Source organism: Somniosus microcephalus, chromosome 13 (assembly GCF_052327205.1).
Source record: "Somniosus microcephalus isolate GS21.2 chromosome 13, FLI_Smic_1.0, whole genome shotgun sequence".
Lineage (NCBI taxonomy): Eukaryota > Metazoa > Chordata > Chondrichthyes > Squaliformes > Somniosidae > Somniosus > Somniosus microcephalus.
Window position 1 is genome coordinate 18,412,508 of NC_140999.1, and position 17,550 is coordinate 18,430,057.

General features: G+C 44.7%; 1 protein-coding gene across 2 annotated transcripts in view; it reads right to left on the reverse strand.

Moving 5' to 3' along the window:
* Positions 1–1,228: 1,228 nt before the first annotated feature.
* Positions 1,229–17,550, reverse strand: part of LOC147108102 (sperm microtubule associated protein 2-like) — a 76,676-nt gene continuing 60,354 nt past the window's right edge. The window contains exons 10-11 of one of the 2 annotated variants that reach the window (XM_086004592.1): positions 5,108–5,288; positions 1,229–1,601 (exon numbers count right to left, since the gene is read on the reverse strand). In XM_086004592.1, the coding sequence (XP_085860718.1) occupies positions 1,351–1,601; positions 5,108–5,288 (432 nt within the window). In that variant the 3' untranslated portion in view covers positions 1,229–1,350. Of the gene's footprint in view, positions 1,602–5,107; positions 5,289–13,722; positions 14,054–17,550 lie in introns of those variants that run through there. The other variant, XM_086004591.1, reaches the window with a different exon arrangement.

Genomic DNA, 17,550 nt, shown 5'->3' on the forward strand with positions numbered 1-17,550 from the left:
ACGGTTATGATTATGCTAATGTATTTCAGCAGAAACTTGAACTGGAACCTAACCAGCACAATTTCAAATGCAATTTGCGCCCAATTTCCCGATTGCACCCAAAGAGGAAACTCTACCCACTAAATTCTTCTGCAACTCTTTCACTTTATCCTCGCTGCTCAACTTTCTCCCTTCTCCTTTCTCTTCGAAAAAGTTAACACCTTGCTGGACTTGTGGAACCAGAAGTTTACTGCTGCTTCACCCAAGTGACCACTCTTCATGTGTGAATCTTGGCAGGCGATCTGACTTTGGGGGGCGTTACAGCTGAGCTAGATTCTGTCCTCACCCAATGTCCACACACACACACACACGCACTTAGGGTGAGTTTGAGTAATAGTGATCTGGAGCAGGAAATGCGATTCAATTTCTGCTCACAAACCTATTAGCAGGCATGGGCAGTGTTATAAATCTCATCATCATGAAGAAACTGCTCATGAAATGACGCTAGACGGCCAGCTGGTGGCGCCGTCCAAATAGTATAAATACTCGGGCGTGGGCCCAGCTTGTCCAGGGACATTTTGTAAGACAGGAACTAGTGAAGTACAACTAGACCTCCATGTTCTGAAACAAGTTGATTAAAGCCTTGCTTTATACTCAAACCAAGTGCATAGTGAGTTTTATTACATCAGGCAGGAAAAGGACTAAATGTATTTTTAAATATATTTTCAAAAGTACAACAGAAGTTGAACACAGAACCCTATGCTTATGCTTCCCTATTGGAATGCAAGAGCTGGGCCTCAAGAAGGAGATAAGTACCTGCGAGCTTATCTGTTCAGTATGAAAGGGTCCATACGTGGTTCAACAGGTTGCTGTGTGAAAGCCTAATGAAATGGGTTCAGAGACCTCGAAGGAGGAAGAAAAGATGTTATGGGAAAGTGAAAGGACAACATTATGAGATGAAGTCATCTCACTCATGTCAATCAATAACACAACTTTACCCATTGGTTTTATACATCTTGACGCTTAGAGAGGTAGTTGCATGCCTTATAAGGACATTTCAATTAATGATTTATAGCTCAGAAAGGTATAGAGATTGCAATGGGACTTTTGATTCGACCTGGGAAGATTTGCGCTCAAGAGCTGTATACTCAATAGACCTCATCTCCATGAATCAAGTTCACTTGATTTGTACTTCACTCTATTTGAAGGATTAAACTTCCAATAAGTGAAACTTTTCTTGTGCGCGTGTTCTTACCATAACGAACCTAAAGCTAGTTAGCTAACAAACCCAAGAGCGCGGAGATATCCAACAGTAAAAATGCAAAGTACTAAATTAAGAAAGTATTAGAAACTCTCTTGGGCAGGATGAATTTATACAACTTTCTTGCGTGTCACGTTTCTAGGGTATGGAACAGCGAGTTGTTGAAGTCTCGGAGTTGCAACAGCATTTTTAGCAGCCTCTGAAATTTGGAAGGGATTTTCAGACTTGAGTACTGCAATGTGGAGCTTTGGTTTAGCAAGTTCTTGAATCCGTTCAGTGGCTGTATAGTTTAATGCAATTTCTGATACAGGTTGATCCAATGGTCTACTGTGAACGAAGCCTGCGTAGCTTCCTTTAGGCTCTATAAAATATAAGGTATTACTTACATTATGGCACAAGTGTTGGGAAAATGTAAAAACTACACAACCGAGTGGCTAAGTAAAAGTTTATTCTTGTTGTCTTCTTTCATCCATTCAAAATACATTTTACAATTGCTAAACTAACCTAATACAATTGGTTTAAAAATGCTCTCCAGGTTCTCTATGTATTATCCTGTAATCTAGTTTTGGGATTTCCTGTTTGTGTCACAGCTACTTGCTGTGTCACGATTTGACTGTCACACAACTTCAGTTACACCTCAGTGACACTCCTGATTGTCAGTTTTACAATGCGTTTTAAGCTGTGAAGCCATACATACCACATTATATGTACCTTTCAGTCCTCTGAAAGTTAGCTTGCACTGTGGCATTATGTGCCACAGTGTCACCTTCTTTACTATATTCTTACTGTGCCGACGCGATCCCAGGAGCAGGCCAGCACACAGAGAAGTGGAATATGACAAAAGGGAGAGAGCAAGAGAAATACAAGAACAGACAGAGATCCGAAGAGAAATGGGGAAAGAGAGAAATCAGCAGAAGCAGAAGCTTTAGTAAGAGAAGCGGAGTAGAAGAGAGAGATAGAGATAGAACAATAAACAGAGAGTGAAAAGCAGAATATCCGACCAAGACAGTATGATGGCAGACAGGCTCACCATGAGTAGTGCCACACAAGATTAACTAGTATACATATAAAAATTTTGAGACATGCCCATTGCAAGGAGTCACACTTCGTCACACATGCAAAGTCTGTGTCACACTCAAAAAATAGTTTGAGAACGGAAAGAAACCCAGTCATTTCTTGCTACTTTCAATGAAACGTTCGGAGAAACACAAATTATTTTCTGAATGACCGAGGAGCACACAAGGAGGCCCATCGTGCCTGTATCACTTCTAGCTCTTCAATTGGGTCTGTCTACTCTAATTTCATCTCCCTGCCCTTGCCCTGTATCCTCTTTTATTTTTATTTTCAAACGCGCATTCAGTTTCCTTTTAAATGACACCGTGGGGGCCGAAAGGCCTTGGATGTGAGGTCCAAGTTGGGCGCAGAAGGCCCAGCTGAGAGCAGAATTCTAGTAGGGCCTCGTAATGCCTGGTCTCCGCTCAGAGTCCTGCTACCTTACAACTGTCCATCCCAAACATGACTCCAGACATATAAGGGGATGGAGCCAATGGGAGAGAATTCCCCTCCTGGAACTGCCTTGGACCTGATCTCTCTACTGCCCAGCAACCTGGATGCTGGAATGAACCCGGCTTACAGGTTGGCTCAAAGGTGGAATTGGGGCCCATCTGGAGACTCAGGCCTGAATGTCTCGGGGAATGCTGGAATATTTCAAGCCCCTAATAAAGGGGGCTGATTTGCCATAATGTTTAAAAAAACTATTGGAGCTGGTCCAGGAGTGGTTTGCCTGCGCCACATTTCCTGCATCCTACCCCCTGTATCAGGTGCCCAAGATGCACGTGTGTTGATGTGGCTACCCAGTGCTGGCAGAAAAATTTCTTGACCCCACCCGGAGCCCGGTTACTCCAGTGTGAGCAGGAATGGAAGCAAATGATGCCTTGCCCTGCCACATTATACCAGCGTAACGGGGCCGAGGATTTTTTCACATCATGGTCTCTACCTCAATAGCCCCTTGTGGTAAAACATTCCGGCCCTCAAATTTTCAGAGGTTCTGCTGGTCTCCCACAGCAACTCCGGCCTTGTAAGAAAAAGAACTTCTATCCACATTTTGCAGAGTAATTGATGGCCAGGGGATGGAGTAAGTGAGGGGGAACTTCATAAACCAGGAGTTTCTGGTCCTCAGGCTGGATGGGGACCCTGCATAATTACGATGGCTGGTCGGGCGAATGAGTACTGGTGTACTGGCCTCCACAAGGGTACATGTGGGCCCCACTGGTGGGTCCTGGGCCAAGCAGGCTGCCTGGAGCATTGAAGAGTTTGACATTTTTTTGAAAAAGTTATAGCAGATTCGCTATAATTTTGTAAAACCCCAATTTTATTTGAACCGCAAAGGCTTCCATTCCCTAAACAGGCAGTTCATTTGCAACAATGGGCACAGCCTCTTGTGTGTGAATTCATAACATTCTGGGAGCTGTCATGGTGCTTTTATGCTTCGTCAATCCAGTATCTTAGCTCTGTACCAACGACAGGAACAGAATAGCTGTTGGGTGACACAGGATACCTGCATGTCTCATGATGCCACTTCGTAGGGCCACTAGTGCTGCAGAGAAGTGCTAGCATGAAGCACATCTGAAGACAAGGATAAAGATTGAGCAAGCCATTGGCCAGGGAGGTTCCAGTATCTGCTTAGGTCTGGGGGGCTACCTTGCAGCGTGCGACCAGCATCAGCTCACGAATTATGGTAGCAGATTGTGCGCTTCAAAATTTTGCAATCAGGTGGCTGTCTCAGAGGATGCCAAGCGTGCCTGCTGATGGCATTGCTGATGTTGAAGACCCAGCCCATGATGAACAGGAAGTCGCTGAAATGGCAATGGCTGCTAAGAAGCTGAGAGACAGACCCATTGGGCATACCTTCTCAGGATTTCTACAACAGTGCGACAGCTTCATGGTCACGGTCATTTTTATTGATATCAACTTTATATTTCCAGATTTTATTTTTATTAGACTGAATTAAAATTTTCAAACTGCCATGGTAGGAATTGAACTCACGTTCTGCCTGGATTATTAGTCCAGGCCTCTGAATTACTAGTCCAGTAACATAACCACCACGCTAATGAACTCCATGGCATGGCGGTCTTACACAGACACTGCCACTTCCTTTCACATGGCTCATGCTGTTGCATGGGATGGCTTCTTCCCCTGGTATTCCAACTCTCCTTCCTCTAACTTGGGCCAAATGTACTTCAATATCAGTCTTAGAGATGATAAATGCTCACCATGTCCCTTCTGTCATACCAGTCATATCAGTCCCTCATCCAAGAGCCTGCTCAGCCCTTTAACTGCATGTAGCCCTTTAGATATGCATGTTGCACACTTCCTTCCAACCCCTTCCCAAATTTTCCACCCCTCTTCCCCGCACACCCGGCCTGGAATATCTAGCTCCCTGTTGCTGGGACACTTGCCCTTGTCCCACCAACATTATTTAAATGATGTGATTTCTGAAGGGGTCATAAATCCCACACTAATGCCGTCACATCAGTAACCCGGGGAATTTCCAGGCCGCAGTGTTCTGTCTCAGAGGCAAGAATGCTACCGACTGAGCCAAGTTGATACTTCTCAAAACTACCGACTGAACTAACAGCATCTTATCCTCTTGACTGGAACTCTACCATCTAATCCTCATATGGGTGGATTATAGAATTGATATACGTATGATACAAATTTGAAAGCAAGTTTTTTTCTCTCATTCTAACTGGTAAGTCTATGCTGCATTAGAAATAAGTACCATTTCCTCAGTTAAGCATTGCAATTAGCATTCAACTTAAAGACCTTTTACATTTGCTGGTACACTTAAATTCAGTAATTTCTTACTTGCTAATTCCACAATCCTATCGGTTGGAGATGTGTTTTTTGTTTCTTCACTTATCTCATGGTCCCAGTAAGGGTAGTCCCACAGGTAGGATTTTCGGGCAGGCGGAGGAATGGGGATTTTATGCTGAGCAAGCATGTCCGTTCGAGATGAACTTGAAGCAAATAGAGCATCCTCACTGATCTGATTCGAAAATTGCGACATAAAATAAGACTAGAATGAAAAGGCTCAGAATTTGATGCTGATGATCTTACAACAACAACAACTTGCATTTATATAGCGCCTTTAACATAGTAACAGGTCCTAAGGCACTTCACAGGAGCGTTAACAAACAAAATTTGACACCGAGCCACGTAAGAAAATATTAGGACAGATGACCAAAAGCTTGGTCAAAGAGGTAGGTTTTAAGGAGCATCTGAAAAGAGGAGAGAGAGGTAGAGAGGCGGAGAGGTTTAAGGAGAGAATTCCAGAGCTAAGTGCCTCGGTAGATGAAGGAAAGGCTGCCAATGGTGGAGCAATTAAAATCGGGGATGTGCAAGAAGTCAGAATTGAAGGAGCGCAGATATCTCGGAGGGTTGTAAGGGCTGAGGAGGTTTCAGAGATAGGGAAAGGTGAGGCCATGGAGGGATTTGTAAATAAGCTTGATAATTTTAAAATCGAGGTGTTGCTGGACCAGGAGCCAATGTTGGTCTGCGGGCACAGGGGTCAGGGCAGGATTTTCATTGGGCCGTGGAGGCGGGATTGGAGGCGTGTGAGGGGTTAAAATCTCAAAATCGGGGGGGCACGAACCCATCCCGCCCCCAACCCGCCTCCGTGTCAGTTTCAAAGGAGGCGGATACCCGACCTGTGCTGGGAGCCGCCTCCCCGAGGCGGGAAGGGGATTAGTGCCAATTAACTGCCTGTTAACAGGTAGTTAACGGGTAGTTTTTAGCCTAATCCCTATTTTTATTCCTGAAGGGTGGGATTCCCGACGGCTCCAAACCACGCCAAGTTAGCGAGGCAGACCATCGGGCTGAAGGGCTTGGAGGGTTCAAGATGTCCAGTGTTCAGGTGAGTGATGTGTGCATGAGTGCAGAGGTAGGTGTGTTTGGTCTGTGTAAAGTGTTTAAAGAAGTTTTACTTACCTTTACAGCCTTTCTTCCTTCAGGTCTCGGGAGTCCCTCATCTCACCGGCACAGAAAGCAGAATAGCTGCGAGCTGTCAAAAGTTGCAGCATTCAGCTTTCTGTTCTGGAGAGATCTCTAAATCAGCCTGAGAGGAAGGAATTAACTTAGAGTACAGATTATCAGTGTTTGACAGTTTCAAAGAGCTGTCAAACGCTGATATTTAATCTGTCAAAAGCTCTTGACAGATGAAATGTCAATCTGTGACGTCACCTGTTGCCGGGTGGCCCTTAATTGGCCTGCTGAGCCCGCTGGGTGGGCTCAACAAGGTCAATCAAGTGAAAATCGCATGGGTTGGCCACAACTCGATGGAGGCGGGAATACAACCCCAAAAGTTGTAGTCCCGCCTCCTACACGCCTCCAGTATCAAAATCCAGCCCATAGAGTCATAACGGCACAAAAGGAGGCCATTCAGCCCATCGAGTCCATGCCGGCTCTCTGTAGAGCAATCCAGTCTGTTCCATTTCCCCGCTCTATTCCTGCAAGTTTATTTCCCTCAAGTGCCTATCCAGTCTCCCCTTAAAAACATTGGGTGTGTCCGCTTCCACCACTGGATGATGGGTGATGGGTGAATGGGGCTTACATAGAGAACACGCATTAGATGACCATTCAACAAAGAAAATATTCAACAAGTGACCGAATGGCAGAACTTACAAGCTATTGAGGGTTAAATTCCATTGCAATGCAGCCACTTGTCAATTTTATTAAGATTCATGCGGGCATATATTTTTATTCTGGTGGGGCAGTAACTGATGATATTGATTAGTCAGGCCATTGCTATTGAACATTAAAAAAATTATCTTGTGGTTATTTCTGGAAGGGGCAAATGACCTCCTTCATCTGTAATTATCTTGTGATCATCAATAATCTCAGTCCCTGTAGAAGTAGAAGTCATTTTTATAAGCACACATTTACTTTGCAGTCCTCAGTAAATTATTACAGAAATCTAGCTTGTGTCAATCATGTGATTTTTTAATAAGTTTAAAAAGAAAAGTAAGACTTGCATTTATAAAGCATGTTTCATGATCTCAGGACATCCCAAAGTGCTTTACAGCCAATGAAGTACTTTTGAAGTGGAGTCACTGTTGTAATGTAGGAAACAGGGCAGCTAATTGACGCGCAATAAGCTCCCACAAACAGCAATGTGATAATAATCAGATAATCTGTTTTAGTGATGTTGGTTGAGGGATAAATATTAGCTAGGACATTGGGGAAAACTCCCCTGCTCTTCTTCGAAATAGTGCCATGGGATCTTTTACATCCACCTGTGAGGGCAGACAGGGCCTCGGTTAAACGTTTCATCCAAAAGACGGCACCTCCGACAGTGCAGCACTCCCTCAGTACTGTACTGCAGTGTCAGCCTAGATTATGTGCTCAAGTCTCTGGAGTGGGACTTTGAACCCACAACCTTCTATACTCAGAGGTGAGAGTGCTACTAACTGGGCCATGGCTGACAGTGTATTGAGATACTGAGGTAAACAGCCTAGGTCTGTACTGTAGGACACCAGCAAGGTTGAAACAAGTAAAAGGAAGGACAAGATAAATCAAAAAGTAGTGACTAGGTGGCAGCAAACTTGAGGTTTCAAAGTCTGAAGATTGTGCAAAGAAGGGAAGTCTGAGGGAGGTACGAAGATCCCAGTTGGAGTGTCTGGGAAAGAATAAATGAGAATAGGAGAGTGCACACTCCTGTAGTGTTGCATCATGCTAAACTGGCTAAATCGACTAAACAGCTTATGAATGTCACAGCTGAAATGAGAAGATACAGAAAACGTTATTTAAAGAACGTTTCAGTCTATATAAATGGAAAATAACAAATGTTGTAAGCACTGAGGAGGAAGTTCAGGCTGCAATTTAGGGCTCTGTGGTCGATGATGTTCATAAATCCCCTGAGCTCCCCTGTCATGGTTTATGATGTTATCAAAACCCTCCAACTGAATTACAAACTTAGAACTCCCTAGCCAGCTTCCATTATTGTATATGCAAAATATAATTTCACTAGTTTCTCAATTCCGGCCGAGCGATGTTACTGCAATTCATTTCTGCATTTGACACTTTCACCCATGGCACAGCAATGAACATGGCTCCTGAATAATTAAAAGCCTGGGGAATCATGGCGATCAAATCATGAAATAGTACAGGCATGTGAACAGATAGCCACACACTTAATTCATCTGCATTGTAATTCCCTCTCTTGATATACGTAACGGCTTGTGGCAGGAATATTCAAAGCAGGCTATTTATTTTCAATTTCAGGTCCATTTTGGTTTCATTGCATTAATGATATTTGCATGCTAATATTGCACAGCATGATCAACTCACTGGAGTCTATGGCCTCGGCACGTCAGCTGATTTCAACAACATGATTAAGCCTGTCAGTCATCATTTCTCCTGTAAAGCCTCTGGAAATAACTGTTTTAAACTTAGGTATCAGTTTGCACCTTATTTTGGTCATTCATCAGAGATACTGTAAATGCTGATCATAAATCTCCAAAACAAAATGCCAGCTTTCTGAATGTACATTGAAAACGAAGGGCCTACTGTGGGCTGCTACAAGAAGAGGAAGAAAGGTGTGTGATCTAAAATGGCTCAATGAGTAAAGACTCTAACAATTGTGGTACTGAGCTATACTAGACCAGGAAGACCCCAGGTTCGATTGCTGGTCTCTACTGATTTAGAGGATGTCAGCTTGACCAGTGGTAAGGCCAGTACAATTGGGCTCAGTGCCCCTGGGTGGAGGAAGAGAGGAATTTGCCTGGGTGTCTACTCCTGATTTCAATCCAATGACCCCGGCTGTGTATGTAGACATCAGAAAAGGACATGCAAAAAATCTAAGCAACACACCCAAAGACAATTGCCTAGATTTCCATTTGTGGAACTGGGACGCATTTCCCACCACAAAGTGTGCCCAGGACCCTAGCGGATCTTCTAGCCTTGAGGTCATAAATAGGGGGGTCATCTGGGTTTCCAGCAGGTGTTGTAGTGGTGCTGGCAGCCTCTGAGCTGCCTATGCCATTGAGTGTTCTGCTATTCATTGGCCAAGCATTCTGCTCCTTAAAAATTCAATATTCTCCCTCTGCTGCCATGGCAACATTGAACACCAGGGACCAACAGGCATCCCCTGGCATCCAACGTTGCTATGGTGTTGCAAATAACACAAAATATGTCAGAGGATGTCATCTCCTCATTTGCATATACTTACAATATACGGGTGGGCATATTGTATGTTGCCGGAGCCTGTATGAAATCGAGAAGGATGTAAAGATGGGCATTACTCCCAGGAGCACATCCCAACCCATTTTCCTCCCCTACTTGCCCCAATTGTGTCAAAACGTTTTTGGCGGGAGAGCAGGAAATCCCACTCCATGCAGTTAAATCTCAAATAACCTACTGAATTGGAAGAAAAAGGTTATTGGCACATCCAATTTGAAAAGTCCAAGCTCAGGCCCTCTACATCTTAAAAAGATAAGTCCAGCCCCCAACCATTGAAAGCCTGCCACCATTCCCTGTGTAGACTCACACGTAAAGACTGGCCATCTGGGAAATCCCAGGAATGGTTCCATAGCATTGTATTATCAGCGCCCCTCTTTTTCTGTGAGAATCCCGAAGAATCTCACGCTCTTTTGGGGAAGCCAGTTTGATTCAAGTAGAAACATACGCTAGCACAGATCATTGTCTTCGGGTGGGAGGGAGGAGGGGCGAGGGAGGAAAAACATTACAAATACCTACATGGGTATGAAGCCACCTTTAGCTTAAACTCTACTTTATATCAGGTTAACTGCACTAACAGGCCAAAATGTGGCCGGTTCCATGGACTTATACACAGGCATAGAGAACACAGAACATCTTGTGCTTTGCAGCTAAAGCGTAGTGGTAGCCCCGAACAGACAATAGCGAATTGCTAGCTCATTTTATATTCAGCCTGATATTTTTTCATTGGAGTGTAAAGCGGACGGCCAATTCACTCTTGCCCAAGATGAATTTCACCCACAAAATTTCCAAGCAGCTTCCAAGAGGAATGTACTCACAATCTCCTGGTGGCTTTAAGAATGAATTCCTTTCTACTTTCTTCTTCTCTCTATGGTCCCAAGGACAAACCATAAAATCAAAATAAGCTCTAAGGTGCTTTTCTTCTGACTGCCTATTGGCCTCATAGCCTGGTACTTCCCCAGAGAGACTTTCTGGTGGCGCAGGGTCAGACTATCTTGCTCTCAAGAAGCAGAAGATCTACTGTTTATGTCTAGAAAGTATCCAGCAAAGGGTTTGACATCTTTCTTAAGCTGGTGTAATGAGACCAAGGCGACGCCTCTTTCACACAACCTGACATTTTAGATGAAAGTTTTAGGAAGGAACTTCACATGAGCTTAACAAACAAAGGGGTCGATTTTCAGTGTGCCGTGAGGCGGGCTTTCAGGCATGCGGGGGGCTAAAATCCCAAATTCGGGGGTCCCGACACCATCCCGCCCAAAACCCACCTCCATGTAAGTTTCAAAGGAGGCGGGTACCCGCCCCGCACTGGGACCCGCCGACCCAAGGTGGGAAGGGATTAGTGCCAATTAACTGCCTGTTAACAGGTAGTTAACAGGCAGTTTTTAGCCTAATCCCTATTTTCAAGGTTGTCGTGTGGGATTCCCGACGGCTCCAAACCACGCCAGGTTAGAGGAGTCGGGCCGTCGGGTTGAAGGACTTGGAGGGGTCGAGATGTCGATGTTCAGGTGAGTGATGGGTGCATGAGTGCAAAGGAAAGTGTGTTTGGTGTGTCTAAAGTGTGTAAAGAAGTTTAAATTACCTGTACTTACCTTTACAGCCTTCCTTCCTCTAGGCTTCGGGAGTCCATCATTCAGCCGGCATAGAAAGCAGAATGGCTGCGATCTGTCAAAAGTGACAGCCTTCAGCTTTCAGTGCCGGTGAGATTTCTAACTGAGTCTCCGTAGAAGGACTCAGGTTAGAAGTAAGACTGTCAGTGTTTGACAGCTTCAAACAGCTGTGAAACACTGATATTTCATCTGTCAACATGTCTTGACAGATGAAATTCCAGTCTGTGATGTCACCTGTTGCTAGGTGGCCCTTAATTGGCCTGCTGAGCCCGCTGGGCGGGCTCAACAAGGTCAATCAAGTGAAAATCGCGTGGATTGGCCGCATCTCGATGGAGGCGGGACTACAACCCGAAAGTTGTAGTCCCTCCTCCTTTCCGACTTCTGAATGAAAATCCAGCCCAAAGAGTCTGAGCATCCTGCATTGGATATCAAGAATCTGTGTATAAGTTTTTCAAAGCAACCTAAATACAGCATTCAATGAGGTGCATTGCAGTCCCTCAACAGAATATCAATCTGTAATAGGGCTTTTGTGCATCCTCCTGGTGAGCCTCTTGTGTCTATTAAAGTTTGTTAATAGTTCAACCTCTGCCGAATCCTCTTCCCTTTGAAAAACTGTAAGTTAGCATTTTTATTTGTGGTTATTTCTTTATTTAGGTGGTTGGGGGGTTGGGGCTGGCGGATGTACGGTGGAGGGAGAGTCACATACCTATTTAAGTATCATCAAACTTACTGCTCTTATACCTCTGCCAAGAGTAAAAAGATAGAAAGGATCAATGAAATTGGAAGATAGATGAATAAGATAAATCTATTATAAATAAAAACAGAAAATGCTGGAGAAACTCAGCAGGTCAGGCAGCATCTGTGAAGAGAGAAACAGAGTTAACGTTTCAGGTCGATGACCTTTCGTCAGAACTGGAAAAAAGCAGGAAATGGAACAGATTTTTAAGCAAGTTTAGGGGCTGGGAAAGGGGGGAGGGGATGAAAGAACAAAAGGGAAGGTCTGTGATAGGATAGAAGGCAGGAGAGATTAAGAGACATTGGCCTAGAAATTCAGTGGGCTGCGCCACCAGTTAGCGCCCAAAGAGGGCACTCAGTGGCTTTAGCGCCACTGGCCACGCCTCCCGCGATATTTAGCGGGGTGCTAATGGCAGCGTTAGCTTGTAGCGCTGCGCCGCCACCGATGACGTCATTGGTGTGCGCAGCGCCCCGCTACCGCCCCGATCGCGATATTTGGTCGCGCCCGCCTCTGTAACGCCGGTCGCAAATCGCGACCGGTTCACAGGGCCTACCTGTGGCGGTAGTGGCGCAAATTAAGGTGGAGGTGCGGGGCGGCCATTTTTTCCAGTGGCCGCCTGCCAGCACCTCCACACGCCGCCCTCCCCGGCCTCCTGATCCACCCCTCGGGCAGTGCCGGCTGTGTCCCAAAAGCCCGGCACTTCTCCTCGGTGTCGGGCTCTTTTGCTGGCACTCGTGATCGGTGATCGCGCTGGTGCAGGCCCATCCCCCTTAAGAAGGGGAGGAAGGCCTGCAGTACAGCAGCGCGCCATGCCACAGCATGTGGCGCTGTGGCATGTAGCGTGGCGATATTCAGTTTGAGCGCCCCAAGCGGGACGCGGGGAGCCTTGAGCAGCGCCCCGAGTCCCTCTTGGGGCGCTCCAACTGAATATCGGGAGGGCGCAAGCGGCTCTGGCTGGAGCGCAAATTCCGGCGCCCAGGTGAGCTTGGCGCCCCAAACGCGGCGCCACCGAATTTTTAGCCCATTAAGAGATATTCAAGGCAAAAGGAGATGGTAATGGGACAGGTTAAGAAACTACGGATGGCTCTAGATGAAGTGTAAATTGTGCTGGCAGAATGAAAGACAGCTGCCATGTGGGGAGAAGAAAAAAGTCACAAACAAAAAGTGTGGATAAAAAATATATATATGATAGAGGCCGAGATTATGATCTGAAATTGTTGAACTCTATGTTGAGTCCAGAAGGCTGTAAAGTGCCTAATCGAAAGATGAGGTGCTGTTCCTCGAGCTTACGCTGAGCTTCCGTGGAACAGTGCAATCTATTGCCTGGATAGAGATGCAATGGAGGATACTCAATCTGAATGGATCAAGTATTCTTTCCACCTCAGTCTGGTAAAGATCATACAAGTGTAGTAGTCTTTCCTTTGCTAGGCAGTGGGGATGATGGTTTGGAGTATATAGTGTCCACCTTTGGTTATTATTTTATTATGGGTGTGAGTGTCCTTTTCATTCACTCCCCTCTGCAAACTTCCCATTCCTTAAGTTTGCTGATTTGCTGTGTGGGTGGTTTTTGTAGTGGACCATAGCAGGGGGCCTTTGCTTTGGATTGTCTCTCCTTTACTTCTAATGATGGGACTCTGTTCTTCCCAATTGACCCAACAATTGTTCTGCTCCTCTGTTCTTCCCTTAGTTTATTGATGCTTCTTTATGCTTGCTGCGCTCTGCAGTATTTTTCGCTTTCTCAAATTGTTCCAAATAGGAATATCTTGATAACTGGTGAGAAAATGATTGTTCCTTGATTGTTAATCTTTAAATGTTTAATTGTTTTCTTGTTCGAATTTGAAATTTGCTTACTTGCAATGATTGACTTTTAGGCATCAGGTTTTTTTTAGCATTTTATTCTCGCAAAAATCTTCAGACTAAAGAAAAAGACTGGCATTTAGTCCGACTAAATGACCTTAGGAATGAATATGCTTTATTTTACACCGTTAATCCTTATTAGCTACCTCACTAGTTTAACTAACAGTAAGATCCTGTTTTGTATTTCCTTCCAATGTAATTTTCATTTCCAAGACTCTTATTGTTGCTCTGTCACACCGGTGACACGGTCTTGAAATGTATGTCCACTTTGTCCATCGTTTATGATCTTAGCAGGAGTTGTGCCTTTGGTGCTCACAGTTCTTCATTATTCCATTCAGGGCCTCACAGAAATGCTTCAAGCCATCCTTATTGGACAGGCTGTCAATATTACAAAAGAAAAAGGTTAGAGCAGTATTGATGTTCTGCCAATAGATCTCACTAGAACACTTTGTACAGAATACCTATGGGGGGGGGGTGGTGAAATTACTCTGTGGGTTAAGTGTGCATTAATGTGCAGTAATTTGGTAGGTTGGCATTAATAAAGCATTAACGCATTTTTACTCATGTTACCAAAGTTTCTCCTGTGACTGAACTGGATTAATATACATTAACACATAGGCCTAGTGGTGATAGGTTTTTAAAAAAAAAAACTTGTTAAGCAACAATTTAAGGGAAGGGTGCAAATTATTTCAGGCTTTCACTCCATTTAGCAGCACGGGGAATCAACAGACACCCTGTATGGAGCAGGAGACACTAATGTCTTAAGGGGCTTTTAGTTTCGGCCTCTTTCTTCCAGTCTGACACATTCCAAATAGCCTCCTGATATGCCGATCTCATATTCACCACTTTTCTGATGACATGCACTGTTTGCTTCATCCTCCAGGCATTGGTAGCTTGCCCCTCCACTGCACCGCGCCCTCATACCATCTACCGCCATCTGCAGATCTTGATCCAGAAATCTTGTTATGCGCCTTTATGTAGCTTTCTCACAGTAGTTGTGCACTCCACACATGGAATGGGCCATGGGCCACAGTCACTGTTCCCCCGAAGGCCAGCCACGCACTGATTGCGAGGTCCCGCGCAGACCGCTCACCAGACGCTGCCGTTGGAAGCGGTATGGCGCATACGTGGCCGCACAGCAAATTTTGCACTTTTCGAGCAGCTGTTTGATTGGCTATTTGGTTATGCAATTTACTTTATCCACGTCCTAATGCATCCAAGCTGGGATAAACATAGAGGGAGAGGAAGTATTAAGAGGTTTAACAGCTCTAAAAGTAGATAAATCCCCAGGCCCAGATGAAATGTATCCCAGGCTGTTAAGAGAGGCAAGGGAGAAAATAGCGGAGGCTCTGATCATCATTTTCCAATCCTCTCTGGCTACAGGCATGATACCAGAGGACTGAAGGACTGTTAACATTGTGCCATTGTTTAAAAAGGGAGAAAGGGATAGACCGAGTAATTACAGGCCAGTCAGCCTAACCTCGGTGGTGGGAAAATTATTGGAAATAATTCTGAGGGACAGGATAAATCATCATTTAGAAAGTCACAGATTAATCAAGGATAGTCAGCAAGGACTTGTTAAAAGAAGGTCTTGTCTGACTAACTTGATTGAATTTTTTGAGGAGGTAATGAGGGTCAATAAGAGTAGTGTATTTGATGTAGTCTACATGGATTTTAGCAAGGCCTTTGACAAGGTCCCACATGGCAGGTTGGTCAAAAAAGTAAAAGCCCATGGGATCCAAGGGTAAGTTGGATCCAAAATTGGCTCAGTGGCAGGAAGCAAAGGGTAATGGTTGACGGGTGTTTTTGTGACTGGAAGGCTGTTTCCAGTGGGATTCCATAGGCCTCAGTACCAGTCCCCCTGTTTTTTGTGGTACATGTCAATGATTTAGAATTCAATGTAGGCGGCATGATTAAGAAGTTTGCAGATGATACAAAAATTGGCCGTGTGGTTGATAGTGACAAAGATAGCTGTAGACTGCAGGAAGATATCAATGGACTGGTCAGGTGGGCAAAAAAATGGCAAATGGAATTCAATCCAGAGAAGTGTGAGGTAATGCATTTGGGGAGGGCTAACAAGGCAAGGGAATACACTATAAATGGTATGATACTGAGAAATATAGAGGAACAGAGGCACTTTGGAGTGCATATCTACAGATCCTTGAAGGTAGCAGGAGAGGTAGAGAAGGTGGTTAAGAAGGCATACTGGATACTTTCCTTTATTAACTGAGGCATAGAATATTAGAGCAGAGAAGTTATGCTTGAACTGTATAAAGCACTAGTTAGGCCACAGCTAGAGTACTGCGTACAGTTCTGGTCACCACATTACAGGAAAGATGTGATTGCACTAGAGAGGGTACAGAGGAGATTTAGGAGGGTGTTGCCAGGACTGGAGAATTTTAGCTATGAGGAAAGATTGGATAGGCTGGGGTTGTTTCCTGTGGAACTGAGGAGGCTGAGGGGAGACTTAATAGAAGTGTATAAAATTATGAGGGGCCTAGATAGAGTGGATAGGAAGCACCTATTTCCCTTCGCAGAGAGGTCAATAACCAGGGGGCATAGATTTAAAGTAATTGGTAAAAGGATTAGAGGAGCATTGGGGAGAATTGTTTTCACCCAGAGGGTGGTGGGGGTGTGGAACTCACTGCCTGAAAGGGTGGTAGAGGCAGAAACCCTCATCACACTTAAAAAGTACTTGGATACTTGAAGAGCTGTAATCTGCAAGGCTACGGACCAGGAGCTGGAAAGTGGGATTAGGCTGGCTATCTCTTTTTCGACTGGCGCAGACATGATGGACCGAATGGCCTCCTTCTGTGCCATAAATTTCTATGACTCTATGAAGCTACATAGAGTAAATTTGGGCATCCTGTGAATGCATTAAAAGTTTTCATTCCCATCTAACACATTGCTTATGCACTGAGTAATTTCACCCCCATCATATACAAGACATCTGGCAAGCACACCATCATTATTCCTTCACCAACACTTTCTCAACCTTGACAATTGGATACAATACTGGACTCTTGAAAGCTGGTCATAGGAGTCTAAATAGACTCCTTAGTTTCAATATTTTAGATCCAATAGTGAATTGTGGTGAAACTTTTATGCACTGAACTATTAAGACTTCTGGGCACCAATATTTTGTTTACTTAGTACAGATGCTAAAAGAAAGTTATGAGCTACACATCATTGGTTATGAATGTGAGGTGCTCCAAACAAACATAGGATTTTTTAATAATAAAAACAGAAAATGCAGGAAATACTCAGCAGGTCAGGCAGCATCTGTGGCGAGAGAAACAGAGTCAATGTTTCAGGTCGATGACCTTTCGTCAGAGTTCTGATTGGTGAGGCCACACCTGGAGTACTGTGTACAGTTCTGGTCTCCTTACCTAAGGAAAGACACACTAGAGGGAGTGAAACAAAGGTCCACTAGACTGGTTCCTGGGATGAGGGGATTGCCCTATGAGGAGAGATTGCGTAGACTTGGCCGATATTCCCTAGAGTTTAGAAGAATGAGAGGTGATCTAATTTAAACATATAGGGGGAAAAATTCAGTATCGCCCCGTTTGGGGCGCCATTATCGGCCGTGCGCTAACTATCGCCTCCGACGGCAAACTTGGCTTTTATCGCCCCTGGAGGTGATTGGAGCGCTAAATCAGGCACTTCACACCTGTCTTAAGGTGCAAAGGCCGAGCAGCGAGGCGCTAACTCAGAGCGCTGGCGAAGCAATGAAGGGCAAATCAAAATGAACCTGCAAAGTGCTGCTCAGTACCCAAAAATCCTTCACACGGTGTTGACTCTCTCCAGAAGTCTCTCTCTCTCTCTCTCTCTCTCTCAGAATGTGTGGTGCAAAAATGTCACCAACAAAAAAAGGC